Source organism: Egretta garzetta, unplaced genomic scaffold, assembly GCF_000687185.1.
Source record: "Egretta garzetta isolate BGI_Z169 unplaced genomic scaffold, ASM68718v1 scaffold419, whole genome shotgun sequence".
Taxonomy (NCBI): domain Eukaryota; kingdom Metazoa; phylum Chordata; class Aves; order Pelecaniformes; family Ardeidae; genus Egretta; species Egretta garzetta.
This window is the reverse complement of record NW_009260777.1, coordinates 455,718-472,808: the sequence shown is the minus strand read 5'-3', so window position 1 is coordinate 472,808 and position 17,091 is coordinate 455,718. Positions and strand designations below refer to the sequence as shown.

The 17,091-nt window shown below is 38.5% G+C and overlaps 1 protein-coding gene across 6 annotated transcripts in view; it reads right to left on the bottom strand.

The window, feature by feature from the left end:
• Positions 1–17,091, bottom strand: part of PLCB4 (phospholipase C beta 4) — a 194,689-nt gene that overhangs the window by 10,277 nt on the left and 167,321 nt on the right. For all 6 annotated transcript variants that reach the window (XM_035901740.1, XM_035901741.1, XM_035901739.1 and 3 more), the window contains 3 exons: positions 12,423–12,538; positions 7,910–7,985; positions 1,901–2,076 (listed from right to left, as the gene is read on the bottom strand). In XM_035901740.1, the coding sequence (XP_035757633.1) occupies positions 1,901–2,076; positions 7,910–7,985; positions 12,423–12,538 (368 nt within the window). The remainder of the gene's footprint in view (positions 1–1,900; positions 2,077–7,909; positions 7,986–12,422; positions 12,539–17,091) is intronic.

Sequence of the window (17,091 nt, the reverse complement as noted above, 5' to 3'; positions counted from 1 at the left end):
CCTACAGTTTCCTGAGCTGTCTCTTGGCTATTACATACACCTGTACAGATAAATGCATAGGTGTTCCTACACACAATATATTATATACAAAAGTTTACAAATTATTAAATGTAAAGTCCCTCTGGCGCATTATAATTCACATTTCAGTATTTCACATTCCAAATTCTTCTGAAATATTAATAAATTCAGAGTCTTAAATTTGTTTTAAACAGTGAAGTCCTCAGTCTTCCCATTTAGGGGTTACACACAAATTCCCAAACAAGCAGAAACACACTAAATTGCAATGAATAAAGCAGAAATAATTCTGAAGGTTGTAACTCCTGGGATAGCTGAGAAGAAAAAGTTCTCAGTATTTATCAGGAGTAGATTTTGAGGTCTGGTTCTTAGTAGCTCTGAAAATAGAATAATACATGGACTGAACACAAAAGATTTCTAATAAGAGAGCAAGATCCATTACTAAGAACATAAGAACCCTTTACAAGAGATGATATACTGCTCTTTAAACAACCTAGAGATACAGAAATTCTAAACCCAAGGACAAAAACTATGAGAAAAAAAAGCTTTAAAAAATTAAAATTTGCCCTAGTGTAGATATACTAGCTGCCTACAATGACAGCCTTTATCAAAGTCCAGAGAATAAGGAAATACGTATGGAAAAGAAAACAGAAACTTCCTTTCAGAGACTGTGTATTAGTAAATTATCTTCTAAGCATTCCAGTGAATTTCAAATAGGACAGAAAACAGGACTCCTAAAAAAAAGTGATGTGATTTCTCTGGGTTGATGCAGCCAGGTATGATTTAGAGATACAGTACCAAGGACTGCAACCTTCCTCTGGCTAGTATCTTTTGAATGATGCATTTCTATCCTAATTTAACAATTTTTGGACTTCATTTTTGACTGGGTATGTATTGCAGGACAGCTTGAATAGATGGGTTAACACAGAGATTAACATAAAGATGAGCTCACGGAAAGGCTTTTGCTGGGACAATTCTCTGTGGGATGGAAAGCCTGCAGGTCCCAGCATGTGTTCTCTCTGATGCAAAGATAAGCTGTTTTTTCTCTCAGGAATTTAAAAAATCATTTCAATTCCTTCTTCAAATGTGATTTATATATTCCTTTTTCCCCCATGCTTTTTACATGAAAGATGCTGAAGACAATTACATATGAATATCTATATATGTATGAATATATATATCTGTATGAATATATATGTATGCATGTATGTGCACATGCATTTTGCATTCACATGCTTTTAGGCTGCTTTGCATAATAGATCATAGCATAAAAAAATTATTCCTCTATTTATTGCCATTTTTAACACTATAGATACAATGTGTATTTAATTTTATTTCATTTCAAATGGGCAGGATGGTTAATTACAAAAGCCACAAGACATTAGTGTCATGCAGTATCTTGTGTATTCCCCGTGATTATGACAGGATATTGTATGAAGATAATACGTCAGTCTAATGTAGCTTATCCTGCTACCCGGTGTTTTTATGATCTTACTTTTCATGGATCTTTCTCATAACCACCAGTGCTATAAACACATGCATCCGCAATGGCTAGCAACTCCAACAGATATTTCCATATTTGATACTTCACAGTTTCCAGCCTCTGAATTGAAGTTCCTGGGTAAAGTGTAAGCATCCACAGCTGATGCAAACTATCATCACTTCATCTCATCTGCTGCCCTTAATGAAGTTCAGATAATCTAAACCAGCTAAGAAGCCCATTCCTGCATCTACCTAAACCTTGTATGTATTTCTTTTACTTCTACCATGCATACAGCCCAGTATCTTTGACAGAAGTACAGGAGCTATCAATGCAAGGAAGTAAAACAGTGTACAGTGCAGACATAAGCCAACCCTTATTATCAGGTAGCACTATCGTGCTCACCTGTCATGTGAAAATTTTAGCTGCTGGGTTTGTTGTTCATGAGCATTAATCAGCAGTTTCTTCAGTAGTTCACACTGTTGGTTCAAGTGTAAATCACGGATTTCTTGCTCTTCGGCACTGTGCGTATTGATCATCTCAGACCACTCTTTAGTGTGCTGTGCCACAATCTCTTTGACCTGTAATAGAGAAGTAACAGCAGCTTTACTAGAGGTTCTCAGCTAGGCTAGGAGATCAACTATCGCTGCTGCTGAAGAGGATATAAAGACAATCACAATAAATATTATAAAGGATGCAGCTAAACTGTGAAGAATGAAGTTACACAAATGAAGCTGCTTTGCAGAGTAACAAAGCCACTGAGGATACTCCAGTGTATTACAAAAACAGATGTAAAACCACCCCTGCTATTAGGGCTCTATTACCTAAAGTGCCCTGAATAAATCGGCTGCATTTATGCTCTTGACTGTGCTACTGTTATTTTAAAACCTTCTCTAACACTGAGTTCATAATAAAACAGTTTCACATTTTTGGTTGCCAAGAAAAAAAAAATTAAAAGTATTGAAATTAACAATGGAAAAAAAAACAGCGAGTGGAATGTCTCTGAGGGCTTAAATACAGTCTTCGATTTTGTGGAGACAGTTTTACAAACAGAGTCAGTTTACAGAGAAATCCTGTATTTAATACAACCTAAACCTGAAGACAGGCTACGTATCTTTGTTTTATATTCATTAAGTCAGCAGGGAATCTGACAAGTATTCTTCTCTTGCTTATCTCCCAAGACTCACAAGAATAATGAGATTAAAGTTTTGGAAAGTTCCCAAGAGACAATATGAAGAAGTCTAAATCACCAGAGTTGTTACAAGAATATATTGCACTCAATGATTTAGAAAAGAATCTAATAGAAAGCTATATTTTATTATCCTTTAATAATTATCTTTGGGTATTTTGACAAGCTATCCTACTTTTCCATAAATGGTATACAAAATATGCCTCACAATAAAGCTATTTTCAGGTATTCATTTCAGTTGCTACTATGGTAACTAATAGCATCTGGGTCATCTTCTATGAATGCTAAACCTTATTTTTCAAATCAAAAATTGCCACCATATTGCTCAGAAAGTGAGAGACCGATGCCAATATTTTAGGTGGGCTCTGCATAATGCAGAACAGACCGTCCTTCACACACTGATGATGGTGAAAGAAGAGGGGACCTTAACAGCCCCAGTCTCCATTCTGCCCTGGAGAGGCTCCTCTAAAGGCCCTCCTACACAAAGTTCATGTTGTGTAATAAAGCTAGACTTGTCATGAAAAAACAAAATGCGAGTAATTTTGTAACAGATCAGGGTGACTACCACTACCTGAAAGCCAGATACATTTAACTATAGCTAAATAGTGCTCCCATATCAAAACAGATAGGATTGGAGGCAGAAGCAGCTGACGGAGAGGTACTTCGGAGTTTTCTGCAGCTATCAGAAGAAAACAAAAGCATTTTGAGGCAGGAGATTGGTATGAGTAACGTAGGCCTAATTCATCAGGGTGTTCAAGCGTGAGTGCACCTCCAGCAAAATGAGCCATGCTTGTTTTTGTGCATGTGGGTAAGTGTACTACTAACGATGAAGTGATAAATACAGTGAAGGATGTGGAGCAGTTAGTGGGAATAGCATCTTTAATAAGTTGTTCATAAAGCAGTACTGCCTTCAGAGCCAGAAAAACATGAAGATTCAGTTTTAAAATGGGTCAAAATAAATGCTTGGATGTTGGTAAGGAAAAGACACTAACTTTTCAGATGGAGTTTTCGAAAGGTTGAGGGGCAGACATTCCAGTTCACCTCTGGCACCCACCTAAGGCACTTAAGTTACGACCACGTTTAGTCCAAGCTCCTTGTATTGCTGATGTGAAAAGGTGAGCAGTTTCAAAGCAGGATTTATCACTGCCTGGAGATGCCTCTCTCATATCTACAGAGCCTCAAGCAACTAGACACTTCAGTTAGGTTGCATCAATCTCCTCTCAATAGGGACCTCACTTGGCTTATCAACCCCCAGGGAGACCTAAAGTGGACTTCAGGGGAGCTAAAATTAAGTCACGTGAGGCTGAAGTTCTCAGGAAAACCCATTCCTTATTCATTTATTTTCAATGCAGACTTTCCAGATGGAGTCAGCTCCATTTGTGATTTGGAGAAAAAAAGGTACAGGTAGATCCAAAGTCATGAGTAACTGGGCGTAATTGGGACCACAGCAGAAGAGGGACCACATACTCAGAAAACTTTTATGGTCACAATATTAGAAAGTATTAATGTTTAAAAAGACAAGTGCTAGTATGTGACCCAGGAAGCAGACAGAGCCAGCAGCAAATCACACCTGTGTCCCACACATCTTGGAACAGGAGCCAACACGTGGTTCCTTACAAAGATTTGTGATTCAAATTGCCTTCCTGCAGAGAATGTTCTGACTGGGCACTGCCCCCTTTCAAACATCAATAAAATCGTAGCTGGAACTGTGGCAGAGCTGGCCAAGTATTCTCCTCCACCCCTTGCTGCTGTGCCACTCCTCCATACAGTCCTACACTTAGGACTGGGTTTCAGACTAATTTGAAGTATTAGACAGTGCAGGGGATATTACCATACGAAATCTGATTCCTAGTCACAGTAGGAGCATTTTACATTGCCCTAAAAGGACAGGCAGGCATTCCAGTAAACAAAAATGAGTTTGCTTTTATTTAAAGCCTCCTCACACTGTAGAGGAAATGCAAAACAATCTTTGCATACAAAAAGAATCGTGACTTAATGAAATAGTGGAACGAATAAGTGTATAAATAGTGGAAGCTATCGTGAGAGCAAGTATTTTGTGACTTAACCACAAAGAGTGTTTACAAAGTCCAAGCAAATGCAGAGAAATAAAGACTCAAGAGCCCATTGCAAATGAATAATGTGATTCATTGTTTTTAAGTGGTTAATGTTATACACTACGGAGGAACACGAAGGCAGGAATCCTGTATCTCAGGTACACTGATACCAAAGAATCATAGAGTATCTCGAGTTAGGAAGGGACTCATAAGGATCATCGAATCCAACTCCCAGAGAAGAAACCTGCAAGGACACCTAAGCATGGCAGCACTTTAAGTATTCAATCTGAGAAGATAGGAAATAAGAATCATAAAAAACCTGTCTGTGTTCACAGACAGATGTGCTAGTGATGTACTACTAATTTAAAAATCAGCATGCATTCTAAGAAGCAGGTACAGCTCCTTGTAAACCAAGTTTTTATCTGGGGGTGAGAGAGAAAGGGAAGATTTCTTTTCTTAAATATCCTGCAAGCTAGAAGTCTCATTTCAGGTAGAGCAATATATAACCTGATGAGAAGGATGTAAGGGATTTGCCGAACACCAGTTACAAGACTTGAAATACCCAATTTGACTCAGATTCAGACGACCTTAGAACTCAAGACCATAAAATCATCTGAAATCCAATTTCACTGCAGATCTGTGATGCACTTCAAAGTTCAGATGTAGTAAATTCAGTACATCCCTGCTTCTCTTCACTTTATTAGCATCATAGTCAAAATTACTATTTCATTTGCACTGGGCTGTGCTCTTGTCCTACTTTCCACTATTAAGGTAGTGTTGCTTATCCAAAAAGTGTAAGAAAAATAACCATTAGCTAACTTCTCTCTTTCCTGTGCTACAGACTGTTTGCAATCCTGTCCTTTCATCTATTCCTACACCAGGCCTAAGAGACTAATTAAAATCTTGATAAGGAACTTTCTTTTGCACAGCACATATGCAAGATGTTTGTTTAGTCACTAAGTTCAAGCAGGAATAATCTTTGAAGTAATCTTTCCTTTTTTTTTTCTTTTCATCCTCTGCCTGCTTGATATTGGGACCTACTTTTCTAATGCAGGGGAGTAATTTGTATCTGCTAGGTTAACAGTGTGTGAAGTACACATTGGGACATTCAGATCTAATTTAAATATTTTATGCCAAACTTGGGCTGGATGTTTCCTTGTGACAGGAAGGCTTTTGTAGATGAAAGGGTCTCTTTGGTGTAAAAAGTACACATGCACATTGTGACACAGAGCTGCACTAGAGGACATGAGCTGTAATTAAAGCTGAACTATGGTACAATCTGATATCAAAATTAGTGGGGCAAATGCTGGGAAATGCTGAACAACTGTTAATTAATCGAACTTCCACCGTATCAGTGTAATCATCTGCATCAGATGCATTCAGCATCTCGGAATTTAATCTCATTTAATTGCATCTACCTTCATCTAGGAAAAAAAGTTAATTTCCCTATGGTCTTGAGTACTGTTTTCCAACCTGTTGCTTGCAAACCTTTGAATTATCTCCAGGAATAATTCAAGAACCCATACGCAACAACTGAAACAAATGAAGTCTGTGAGAATCCTAAAATTGGTACATAATCTAGACAATTTTGATGGAACAACAGTGAGCAAGATATTGAAAATCACTAACCTAGAGAAAAACACAGAGGTAGATGACTTGCAGAGGAGTTTTTCGGGAATTATCCAACACACAGGCTTGGCATTTCAAAGGAGCTTACATTGAAGTCTCCTTTGAAAATGTCATCCTAAAACCTGACATGGGAGTGGACAAAAATCAATCTATTTTCCAGGTATGGATTATATTAAGGCAACCAGTTTGAAAGCAGGATTTTAAAAGGAACAGAGCTCAGAAACTGCATACATTTGCGGAAAGGGAAAACATGAGTCACATTTACTGGATTTGGAAGAGTAATAAACCCTTGGATGTTCCTTGTGTACAAATCACACCCCTTAACTCCAGACTGTGATTGACACAAGTGAGAAGCAGAGATCACAGCAAAGAATCTTCTACACAGTATAAGTTCAAATGAGTTTTGGAGCCTATGTTTGGATGATAGGGAGCTAGGGCTCCTCAGAGAGTTTATTTCACTAAGAAATGAATAAATTATCTTTTTTTAAGTTGTCAACAAATTTGCTTTTATTCAAGGAAACAGTTCTGGACTTCTCATAAGAGAAGGGGATAGGGAGATAAGACAGTACACTAGGTTTTATTCCTGGGAATTTTCCTACATCTTTGGCAGCAAGAAGAAACCTTGTTTAGAAAACCAGGATCTTCTCCACATGAAATAACAATACCAAAGAATAAAATTAGGAGAAGGAAGTGACCTTATTCTAGTCTCAAAGATGTGGCTGCTTTTTTTTGTATTTTCTATACTTGTCTGATTCTTTTCACAGGTTTCAGCTTTCACAGTAACTCTCCCGTATTGTGGTCAGTCTCCTGTAGTCTCTCTCCAGATCATTCTGTACATGGATGTGTCTTCTAGTGTACCTGCCACAATCTAGTTTGGAACTTGAAAGCATGTCAACAGGTGGTAGATAAAACTTTCAAAGGAAATACGAAGTCAGTGAGCATAGTAGTGGTATAGAAGTATACAGGAAGCAGCTCTAAGCATCTCAATGCGAGCCATGAATCACAACTTGAGAATAGGTTTTTCAAATGAACTGAGTCTCAGAGCACTTTTGTTCTCCAGCATTTTGAAGAAAAAAAATGCAACTAAGCAATGGAGAAAAAAAAAAAATCATAAATAAGAAGGCACTTGCTTCAAGAGCAACTTCCCTAAGAGGCAGACTAGCAAGTGTTGTCCATGGTGACAATGAGGGAAAATTAAAAGAAACAACTTTATTTATATATTTTGAGAAACTATTTAGCAACCAAATTTCATACAGAATATATTTGTCTCTTTGTTTAGCTAGAACTGACACAAATGACCAGTTTAGTTTTATGAGGCATGAATATGGCACTTTCTTCAATAATTTTAAAAGGCCAGGAAATTGATGTTGCTTTTTAAAATTTTGTTAAGAAACAATTTTAGACACTCGATTACTCCCATTCTTTCCAACATGTTATTATTGCTGAAAATCATTCGTATGCTTCCAAGAAAAGTAACTACCACATGGGTCTCAAAATCTCTCTTTCAGATATTGCATGTGTTAAAATTGGCTGTTTGCTTACCTTGGATTTGTGATCTGATGTTAGTGTCTGAATTTTAATTTCCGTTTCTTTCTTCAGTTCAAGACAACTACTTCCTCTAAAAAAAGGAAAATTCCAAATGTGTGCCACAAGTTAAACATCTTCCCATTCAGTCAGCTCTTACTAATTAAAATGTTAATCAAAGTTGAAATGCTGCAGCGTATTGGAATGAAATTATTTCTTCTGGCAATTTATTCACAACTTACAAAATACTGTTGGATTAATGATCATTCAATTCAAACACCACACGATTAATTCTAGAATGGCCCAACAATCATTCTGCTGCTGAGGATATGTCAAGCATCTCCGTTTATGGTACTTGGTTTCTTTTCCAGGCTTAAAATACCTTGCCAAGAGAAACCAGTTTCTGTCTGAAAACTTACAGGCATATTCATTGCCATTCTCTGTTTTAAAAGTAATTTTTGTTACTTTTTTTTCAGTTTGAGGCAGAGAAAAAAAAAGTCATTGGAATAACTACCTCACAGGGCAATTTGGGCATACTAAATTTGAACACCTATTGAAAGTATAAGTGCCCTTCTGTGAGGAAACAGGAGTGAATGGGTTGCAAAGAAGGGGGTTCATTACCCCTGCAGACCACAATAACCCATGTGGATGAACCCAAGCCATTAGATACCTTGTATGACTCGGAAAGCCACAGATCTTGAAGACAGCCCTCACTCCTGCAATAAACTGAATACAGCACAGCCTTTGTGTTTGTGTAAAGTTAATGGGGTTGAATGCAAGTTGCAAAGCTTGTTTAATGAAGGAGGAGTGTGTGACTCTAAGGAACAGGCTGGTAAAATGCCTGCAGAGGGCCCATGCTGAAGCTCCCCTGACGTGCCTGTGGGTTAGGAGATGGATGACTTCTACCTCTCACTCACAGAATTTCCTTCACTAAGCCCAATTACTTGGGCTGCGCACTGGGTGGGACAGATGTACAGGAATTTCAATTACTGTCTCACCAAAGCCAATAAATTTTTGAAGGCTGACAAGGTCTGTCTTTACCTATCTTCTTGTTCCCTTTTTTGCAGTGAAGGGTTTTACAACAGAATACAAATCCACACATTGGAAGTCTCTGGTTTTTTGTCTGGAATAATACAATGTATTGAGAGGAGTCTATTTTAACATCACTGTAATATTTCTATGTCAGATCATCCACTGATATGAAATGGTGTAACTGCACTGAGTGGATGGAGCCACATTCATTTATCATTTGAAGCTGGCCCTAGTAAGAATGGTTATTGCTTGACTGCAGTAACATTAATCCATGTTTGCTCTAGAAAAGGAGATTTATGAAACTCTTAACAAGTTTAAATCCTATTTTAATATCAAAGTACTGCTAAATCTATGGAAATTAACCGAAAATTTTCTCATCAAACAGTATCAGGAAAGCCCTTTCTGAAAACAGTAGTGTGATGTGCCTTGTGTTTCCAAGGGCCACTCGGACTATTTTCTAGTCATAGTAAGGAAATTGCTAAAACTCATTTGACACTTTGGAAGTAATATGAAGGTATAGAGACAGGTTCTTACCACTGTTACCCCTGCCTGAAAAAAAAATACTTGGAAGGAAAGTGTCTTTCATTATGCATGCGGGTAGCTGTGATCAGAGTCTGGCTATAATTCATATATGATTTGTCATATGCTATGAAAGAGACTGCTTCTTAGGTGAATCAAACATATTTTATCCCAAATTAGTCTAATTGGTTCAATCACTGGACTTTTTAAAATCCCAGACATGAAAACCACCAGCTGATCCCTTCTCTGCAAATGCAGCTCTCATTATCCCTCAAGGTAAGGCTGGACATAATGAGAATTGTCCCCAGCCGCAGAGGCATAGTCCATCGAGTTACAGTTGGGAACAAGTACCCAGGGACAGTCCAACCCAATGTCACACGTCCATGCTCACACACATGCATACACTTGAATTTCTGGACAGTCCCAATAAATCAGAAGGACCGCTGTGTGCCCTCAACTCCATGTCAGAGTGGGAACACGAGCATACATATCCCCATAAGCTTCTCCAAGATTTGTAAGCATTTGAAGTATACAACAGAAATAGCACAGGCAGCAAAATCCTGTCCATCTGTCAGTGAATTAGCATGTGATTAAAAAATTCTACTTTGCTGAACAATATGCAGTTGACATTTGTCACACCATGTGGCAGAAATGGACCACAAAAAACTGCACAAGAAAATTAGAAGAGAAAGTCTTCTATACACCTATCAAAAAGCCTTTTTTTCAGGAATTATCTGACAATTTCAATATGAATGCCTTGAAAATACATTTTATATGTTCTTTTACAACTGTTATTGCTTGTAAAAGTTCCAAAATGATAGCCAAGGAAATGGAACATGTCCTGTACTCACTGATCCCAGGATCCCTTATTCATCAGATCATTTCAGTTCAATAAAGTCTTTAAGTTCTCAACCACTGTGTTCACTTTTAAGCATGTCCCTAAATACACTGCACAGCTGGGGTGAAGTGAAGTATGTCCTTAAGTACCTTGCTGAATGGGCTTTCAGGGTGGCATACACAATGACCCTGAAGGAAGCCCTTAAAACACTTTGATACAGAAGTAAAAAGTGTTTTCACATAAAGTCTGTGCTGATACTGGATTTGATTTTGCTGTTAATTAGATATCAATAGTTATTCTTGTAACACTGAAGAGCCATCAGATGACTGGGAGCTCTGAAGTCCATGGAAAGTATGGAGTCATGGTGAGGAACAGTGTTTGGCTGTGTAGTAATTTCCAACCTTTTTTTTTTTTTTTTTTAAACTTTTTATGATAATTTGAAACTATCATAAAGGCTTTGGTGCCCATGAGAGAAGTGTTATAAAATTAAGAAAAGACACTGCAAGCAGCCAATGAAGTGATCTCAAACTGGGAATCTAATTATCAACTATTTTTATACTTGTCCCATTTGGGGTTACTCTGGAAAGCATTGCTACCCAGTGCTTTCCACTATTTATGGCACAGAGACAGCCATTACCACCTTTAACCATCTGACACACCTTCTCCTGCTGTTTTGCCTAGGCAGGTAGAGGCACTGGCTTCTTCTCAGGCTAATAGGAATACTGATCCATGACTCTTCTGATACAAGATTCTTAAATACTGGAACATGGGGAAGCCTTTCTCCCCCCATGATAATTATGGTGCAATGTTGACTGCCACTGTAGTAAATACTCTGACTGTAATTATAAACCCAGCCATATCTATGTGTGTGTTATATAAGATATATGAATATAATATCTGTGTTATATTCAACGGAATTGAATAAAAGTGACATTTAATCAATTAGCCCTGTAGTTGTCCCCTCTCTGTTTCGAGAAATAGACATTTTCTGGAAGGATCTACTTGAATTATAAGTATTTGGGTGCTTACAGTTCTCCTTTCTTGGACAAAAAAAACCCAACATGAGCTTTTTAAAGAGTTTGTGAGTTTTTAATAATTTAGTGAGGAGAATTCTCTTTACCTTGTTTACTTCTGACAGTTCTATTCCTGTTCTGTTGCAAGTTTATAACATGCACACTCAAAAACCACTGGCATTCCAAATAATTTATAAATCTAAAAGTATTTGTGGAAGAATCCAATGCCAAAGAGGCATCCATGTTCAGTGTTCAGTGAGTGAGTTGGTTGCCAGCTGTTGTTGCCAGATTACAACAATATGAAATTAAGGCTATTATCATAGCTTGATATAGAACTAAATAAAGTAATTCCTGCTTTGGGTCACAGTATTATAGTATAAACCACCTCAATGAAATGCCAGTCATAGGGTGAAAGGTGGAAAGAAGAAACCGCTGCTGAGTTACATAATAGCAGCAAGACAACAGCAGGTCCTGCTACATAATTCCAAACGGGACTGTAAGAGGGACATTTTATTAAAGTCACCAGTACCTTCCAGGAACTTTTCTGGCACAATAAAGAGATTCACACAGATCATGTCCTAGGCCATCAGCTAGCACAAACCAAAACAGCTTCACTCAAGTCAAAGGAGTAATACTGATTTATCCCAGCTGAGGATCCGAAGGTTTTTCTGTTAAAAAGAAACCTCAACTTGACAGCACAGCAAAACTTTTATTATTCTAAAACATTCAGGACTTACAAGCCAGCTTTTTCCCCAAAATCAAATCATTGCTACTTTCTAGTCATTAGAGCTATTGAGGACTTTAGTCTGCTCTTGCTGAACACAACAGTGACATCCCCTGCGGAAAGCAGTGAGACCAGATCAGACCACAGAAATAAAAATTTGAAGCAACTCCTTTGGTTTTACTTTTAAAACTCTGATAGGAGAAGACTAGATAAAGGCAAAGTGAGTACAACATTTATGGCCCGTTGCTAGAGCCTTCAAGCAGCTCATACTCAGTTTGATGTAGGATGCTGGTTCAAGCTGAAATTCATTCATCTGAATGACCTTTTTATGGATGTTTTATTCCAGACCACAAAAGCATAAAATCTATTTTAAGTCTAAAAAAAAATTTTAAAATAATATCTTACCCCTTCTTCTTGATTGCCTTCTCTAACATTTTCTCGTATGATACCTTTTCTTTATCATATTGTGCCACTATTTTGTCAATTTGTGTGCAGTGCAACTTCTGCATAGCGCTGTGCTCCTGGAAAACAGTAGGACCTTACAATTAGGTTGCTGGATTTTTAATGTTTAGTTTTCTTACAGTGTAAAAATATCAGTGTATGAACAGATAACTTTGACAATGGAATTTAATCTGGTTTAGCCATCTGGTATTAAAGGTTCCAGATATTCCACCATGAGTGCTAACACATTTCTGCTTTGTTTGAAAAATGAAAATCTGTAGTGGACATTAAAAATATGGTATACCTTAAAACAAAAGAACAATGGGAAAAAACTTAATCTTTTTTAATAAATGTCCATTTAAGTGCAATGTACAAAATTAGCTTTACAAGCTCAGATCATATCATTCAAAGTTTCTGAATGCAGAAGACAACAAAACTCAGCCCAGCCCCCTCTTCCTTTACATATCTCATATTGAATACAGTGCTAGCTCCTTGGCTGCTGCAAATCAAATAGCCACAAGTCCAAGCATTAGCTAAAAATCAAATCATTAATAACTGACATTCTGAAGATCTGACCCCTGACCTCTAATGACAGCAGCAATCTTAGCATTAAGAAATTCCACCTTGTTGCAGAGCATCTCCCTTTGCAAGTGGTAGTAAGCTGTGCAATACAACTTTCAACTACACATGCAGACTGCAAATAACCACGGCCCCCTGTTTCCTGCCCCCTGAACAATACAGCACATACTGATAAACTGGACATATAGGGCTACCTGTGGAGTATTACACATCAGTGCTAACTCGCTGGCACTACCATAATTATGTGACTTAAATTGGTGAAGTGGCAGAGGAGGTTATCTATGGAAGGGAAGGAAAAAAAACATTCCTACAATGAAAAGATGAATCACTAATGCATGTTACACACTTGGGTCTAGCAAACAGACAGTTCCTTTCCATTACAAGACTGTACCAGAAACAGCACTCTTAATGCTTACATGTAGACTTCATCACTGAACTTGACTTTGTGTTCTCCTTTATCAGAACAGCTGCTCATAATGATGCAAATATTTAACTACCACAGAGAGCACTAAATATTGAATTTACATTACAATAGGAAAAAAAAAGTTGTTTGTTAAATTTATTTTATTACTATCCAAATGCTCCACATTTTATCTAATCGCAACAAAAAGCCTTGCATTAATTAATATGGACTCTTCCAGGACTTTCTCTCTACTTTGTTTTATAGTTCATTTTGCATTTATTCTACCCTTGCTATTCTACTGCTCTTTGTTATTATTTTCTATACACCTCTGTCTGCCTTATCACTGTTTCTTCCTCTAAAAATACTAATGAAAGACTTTTACATTCACTTTTACCGGAACGTTAGTACAAATGTTGCGATGCTTTTAAAAATCTAGCCCAGGGTTGTATCCGAGCACTCCAACATCTGCCAAGCACTGCCCTGGGGAATGTGTACAGCTTCCAAATTTTGTATTTAGAGTAGGGAACTGAATTTTCTGTTCCACAGAAAGAGGATTTAAAGGGAAACAAATAGACTCCATCAACATTAGAACATGCCAGCTTCACTAGGAAGTATTTACACTGACTAACCAGGTAGGATAAAACATGGACAGCCACAGGTGAAGTGACCGAGAGCATCTCTCAAACTACCCACTCTCCCCTAGATGAGCAGAACACCACAATTCTTGCTATAAAAGACAAAGGGCGAAGATTGCAAAGCATGAGCCATCTGCCCACTCCCATGACACTCCTGTGTAATCTGGGAGAGCACATCACATAGAGCTAGAATCCCTGCTTTTCCCTCAGGACAACCATGATTTAAGCCTTCTCTCTTTAGCACAAACCCACTGTAATCTTTTGCAGACTCCCCTCTGCAGCTACTTACTTACCATATACAACTCTATCTTCTATCTGAAACAGATATATTGTGGACCATTTCCCCCTCATTTCCTTCCCTGGTCCTCCTCCCCATCCAGTTCATGGAACATGCATTTGTTTGTGCACAATATAAACAGAGCTGAAAGAAAAAACCTCCACATGCAAGGCACAAAGAGTACTAGGAGTCAACTCCCTACCCGAGGTCCCTTGAATATGACCTTCAACCCCTGGCACACTATTTAAAAAGGGTTAGCTGATGTGAGTTTGATTTTCTGTCTACGCTGAAAAGGAAATTCATCACATCTAGATGCCACGTCCCAAATTTCTGTCAAAATTCTAAATACGAGTGGGTTTGTAGCATCTTAAAAAACCCTCAGTATATTTTGTTTTCAGATGCAAACAAAGTTTCAGGTGGTGATGTGTTCTAGATTGATTCAGAATGTCTGCAGTTAAAAGTCTCCTCAGCTAGGTCTCTCATGATTTCCTCAAGTCCACTGAATTTGATGTTTGAATTCACATGCCTTTTACATAAATATATTCACAAATTACCTTTAATGATTATATTACAAACTGAAGCCACAGTTCAGCCAGGGTTCTGAAATGCCACCTAACTGATATAAAAAGACTCAAATCACAGCAAGACTATCCATGGGAAAAAAGTGAAGAATCGTATATAGTTCCATTAAGGGGGACAGAAATCACAATTCAGTCTATTGAAGAGATGAGGAAGTAAGGTCCTATGATACAAACTGTTATCCTTGCCTGGTATCTCCCCTAAAGCAACACAAATACTTCTGTGTACAACTGAAAACTGAAGTCTGAAGGATTCTCATTACAAAATACAAAAATGAGGAAATAAAGAAACTATCATTTCCAAATCAACAATCCATTTTTCAGACCTTTATTAATCTAGAGTCCCATAGTCTTTTGTAATGTCACTTTTGCATTGTGAAATGGAGATTTTTTTTATGTTCTTTTTTTTTTACCAGGCTTTATTTCTAGCTATATATATTGAATGTCAATATAAATGTGCAGGAGATCAATTCTGGGATTTATATTTTTGCATATATATATATTTTTATGCAATTCTGGTTACTGACTATGGCCATATTAAATTCCTTAAGGGGGCACTTGTGACTATCACTGTCTTATCTGAAACCACTAGAACTGTATACCACAACCATGTTGTGCTGTTGACTGTTAGAGAATATACCGATAATCCCTCGCTATCCTTCCCCTTCTGTCTAACCCAAGAAACACAAAACTTCATGACATCCCTGCAAAATAGTAAAATTCAGTAGGGACCCATAGATACAGGCTGCTAACAGATGAAATCAGTGACTGAGACTCTCATATATGCACATGTCCTTGCCTTTATAGCCCATCTACCTGTGATGCCACCCCAGATAATTTACTTAAACGGTACTCAAGATCTAACTTGATAAAAAAAAAAAAAAAAAGATATAAACCAACAGATACCATGCAGACACATCAACCATTCTGCAGTTGCACAGTAATATTCATACTGGGAGATTAAAGTTACTTCAGGGAATGTAGGCAGCAGACACTCATTCCAGATTCAGAATGCCCTGTTAAGTGCAACTAGCTCACAATGCAAGAAAATGGGCTGAGGTTTGGATCATGTTCTTTGCTCACAAGAGCAATCATTTGTTCTTTAGCAATCCCAACATCAGCACAATGCTACCACAGTCATACTTGTGCAGACTTGTTTCTTCAGAGACTAAACTAGCCTGCAGAATATTCACTCTCCCCTCTTCAACTCTCTCGTCCTTTGTAGCCAGGACACAAACTAAGCAGAGGATTGGATTCAAAAACAGGAGGCAACAGCTCTGTTGCAGAAGTGAAAGGGTTCTTCTGAAGTGGAGAACCTATACTTGCACACTGACTGCAAAACTAAAATTGCCGTGAAATATTGACATTCTCCAGCGTGGTGGTTTGACCCTGGCTGGATGCCAGGGGCCCACAAAGCCGCTCTATCACTCCCCTCTTTAACCAGACAGAGAGGAGAAAAGTAGATCAAAAGGCTCGTGGGTAGAGATAAGGACAGGGAGAGATCATTTGTCAGTTACCATCACGGGCAAAACAGACTCAACTAGATAAAATTAATTTAATTTATTATCAATCAAAACCAGAAAAGGAGAGGATAAAAAGCTGCTAAATCTTAAAACACCTTCCTCCCACCTCTCTCTTCTTCCTGGGTTCAACGTCACTCCCAGATTTCTCTACCTACTCCCCCCCAGCGGCGCAGGGTGATGGGAATGGGGGTTGGGGTCAGTTCATCACACGTTGTTTCTGCTGCTTCTTCTTCCTAGGGAGAGGACTCTTCCCCTGCTCATGCATGGGGTCCCTCTCACGGGAGACAGTCCTCCACAAACTTCTCCAACATGAGTCCTTCCCATGGGCTACAGTTCTTCACAAACTGCTCCAGCATGGGTCCCCCGCAGGGTCACAAGTTCTGCCAGCAAACCTGCTTCAGCGTGGGCTCCTCCCCCTACGGGTCCGCAAAGTTTTGCCGGGAACCTGATCTGGCACAGGCTTCCCACGGGGTCACAGCCTCCTCCCTTCGGGCATCCACCCGCTCCAGCATGGGGTCCTCCATGGGCTACAGGTGGATATCTGCTCCACCGTGGATCTCCATGGGCTGCAGGGGGACAGCCTGCCTCACCATGGCCTTCACCATGGGCTGCAGGGGAATCTCTGCTCCGGTGCCTGG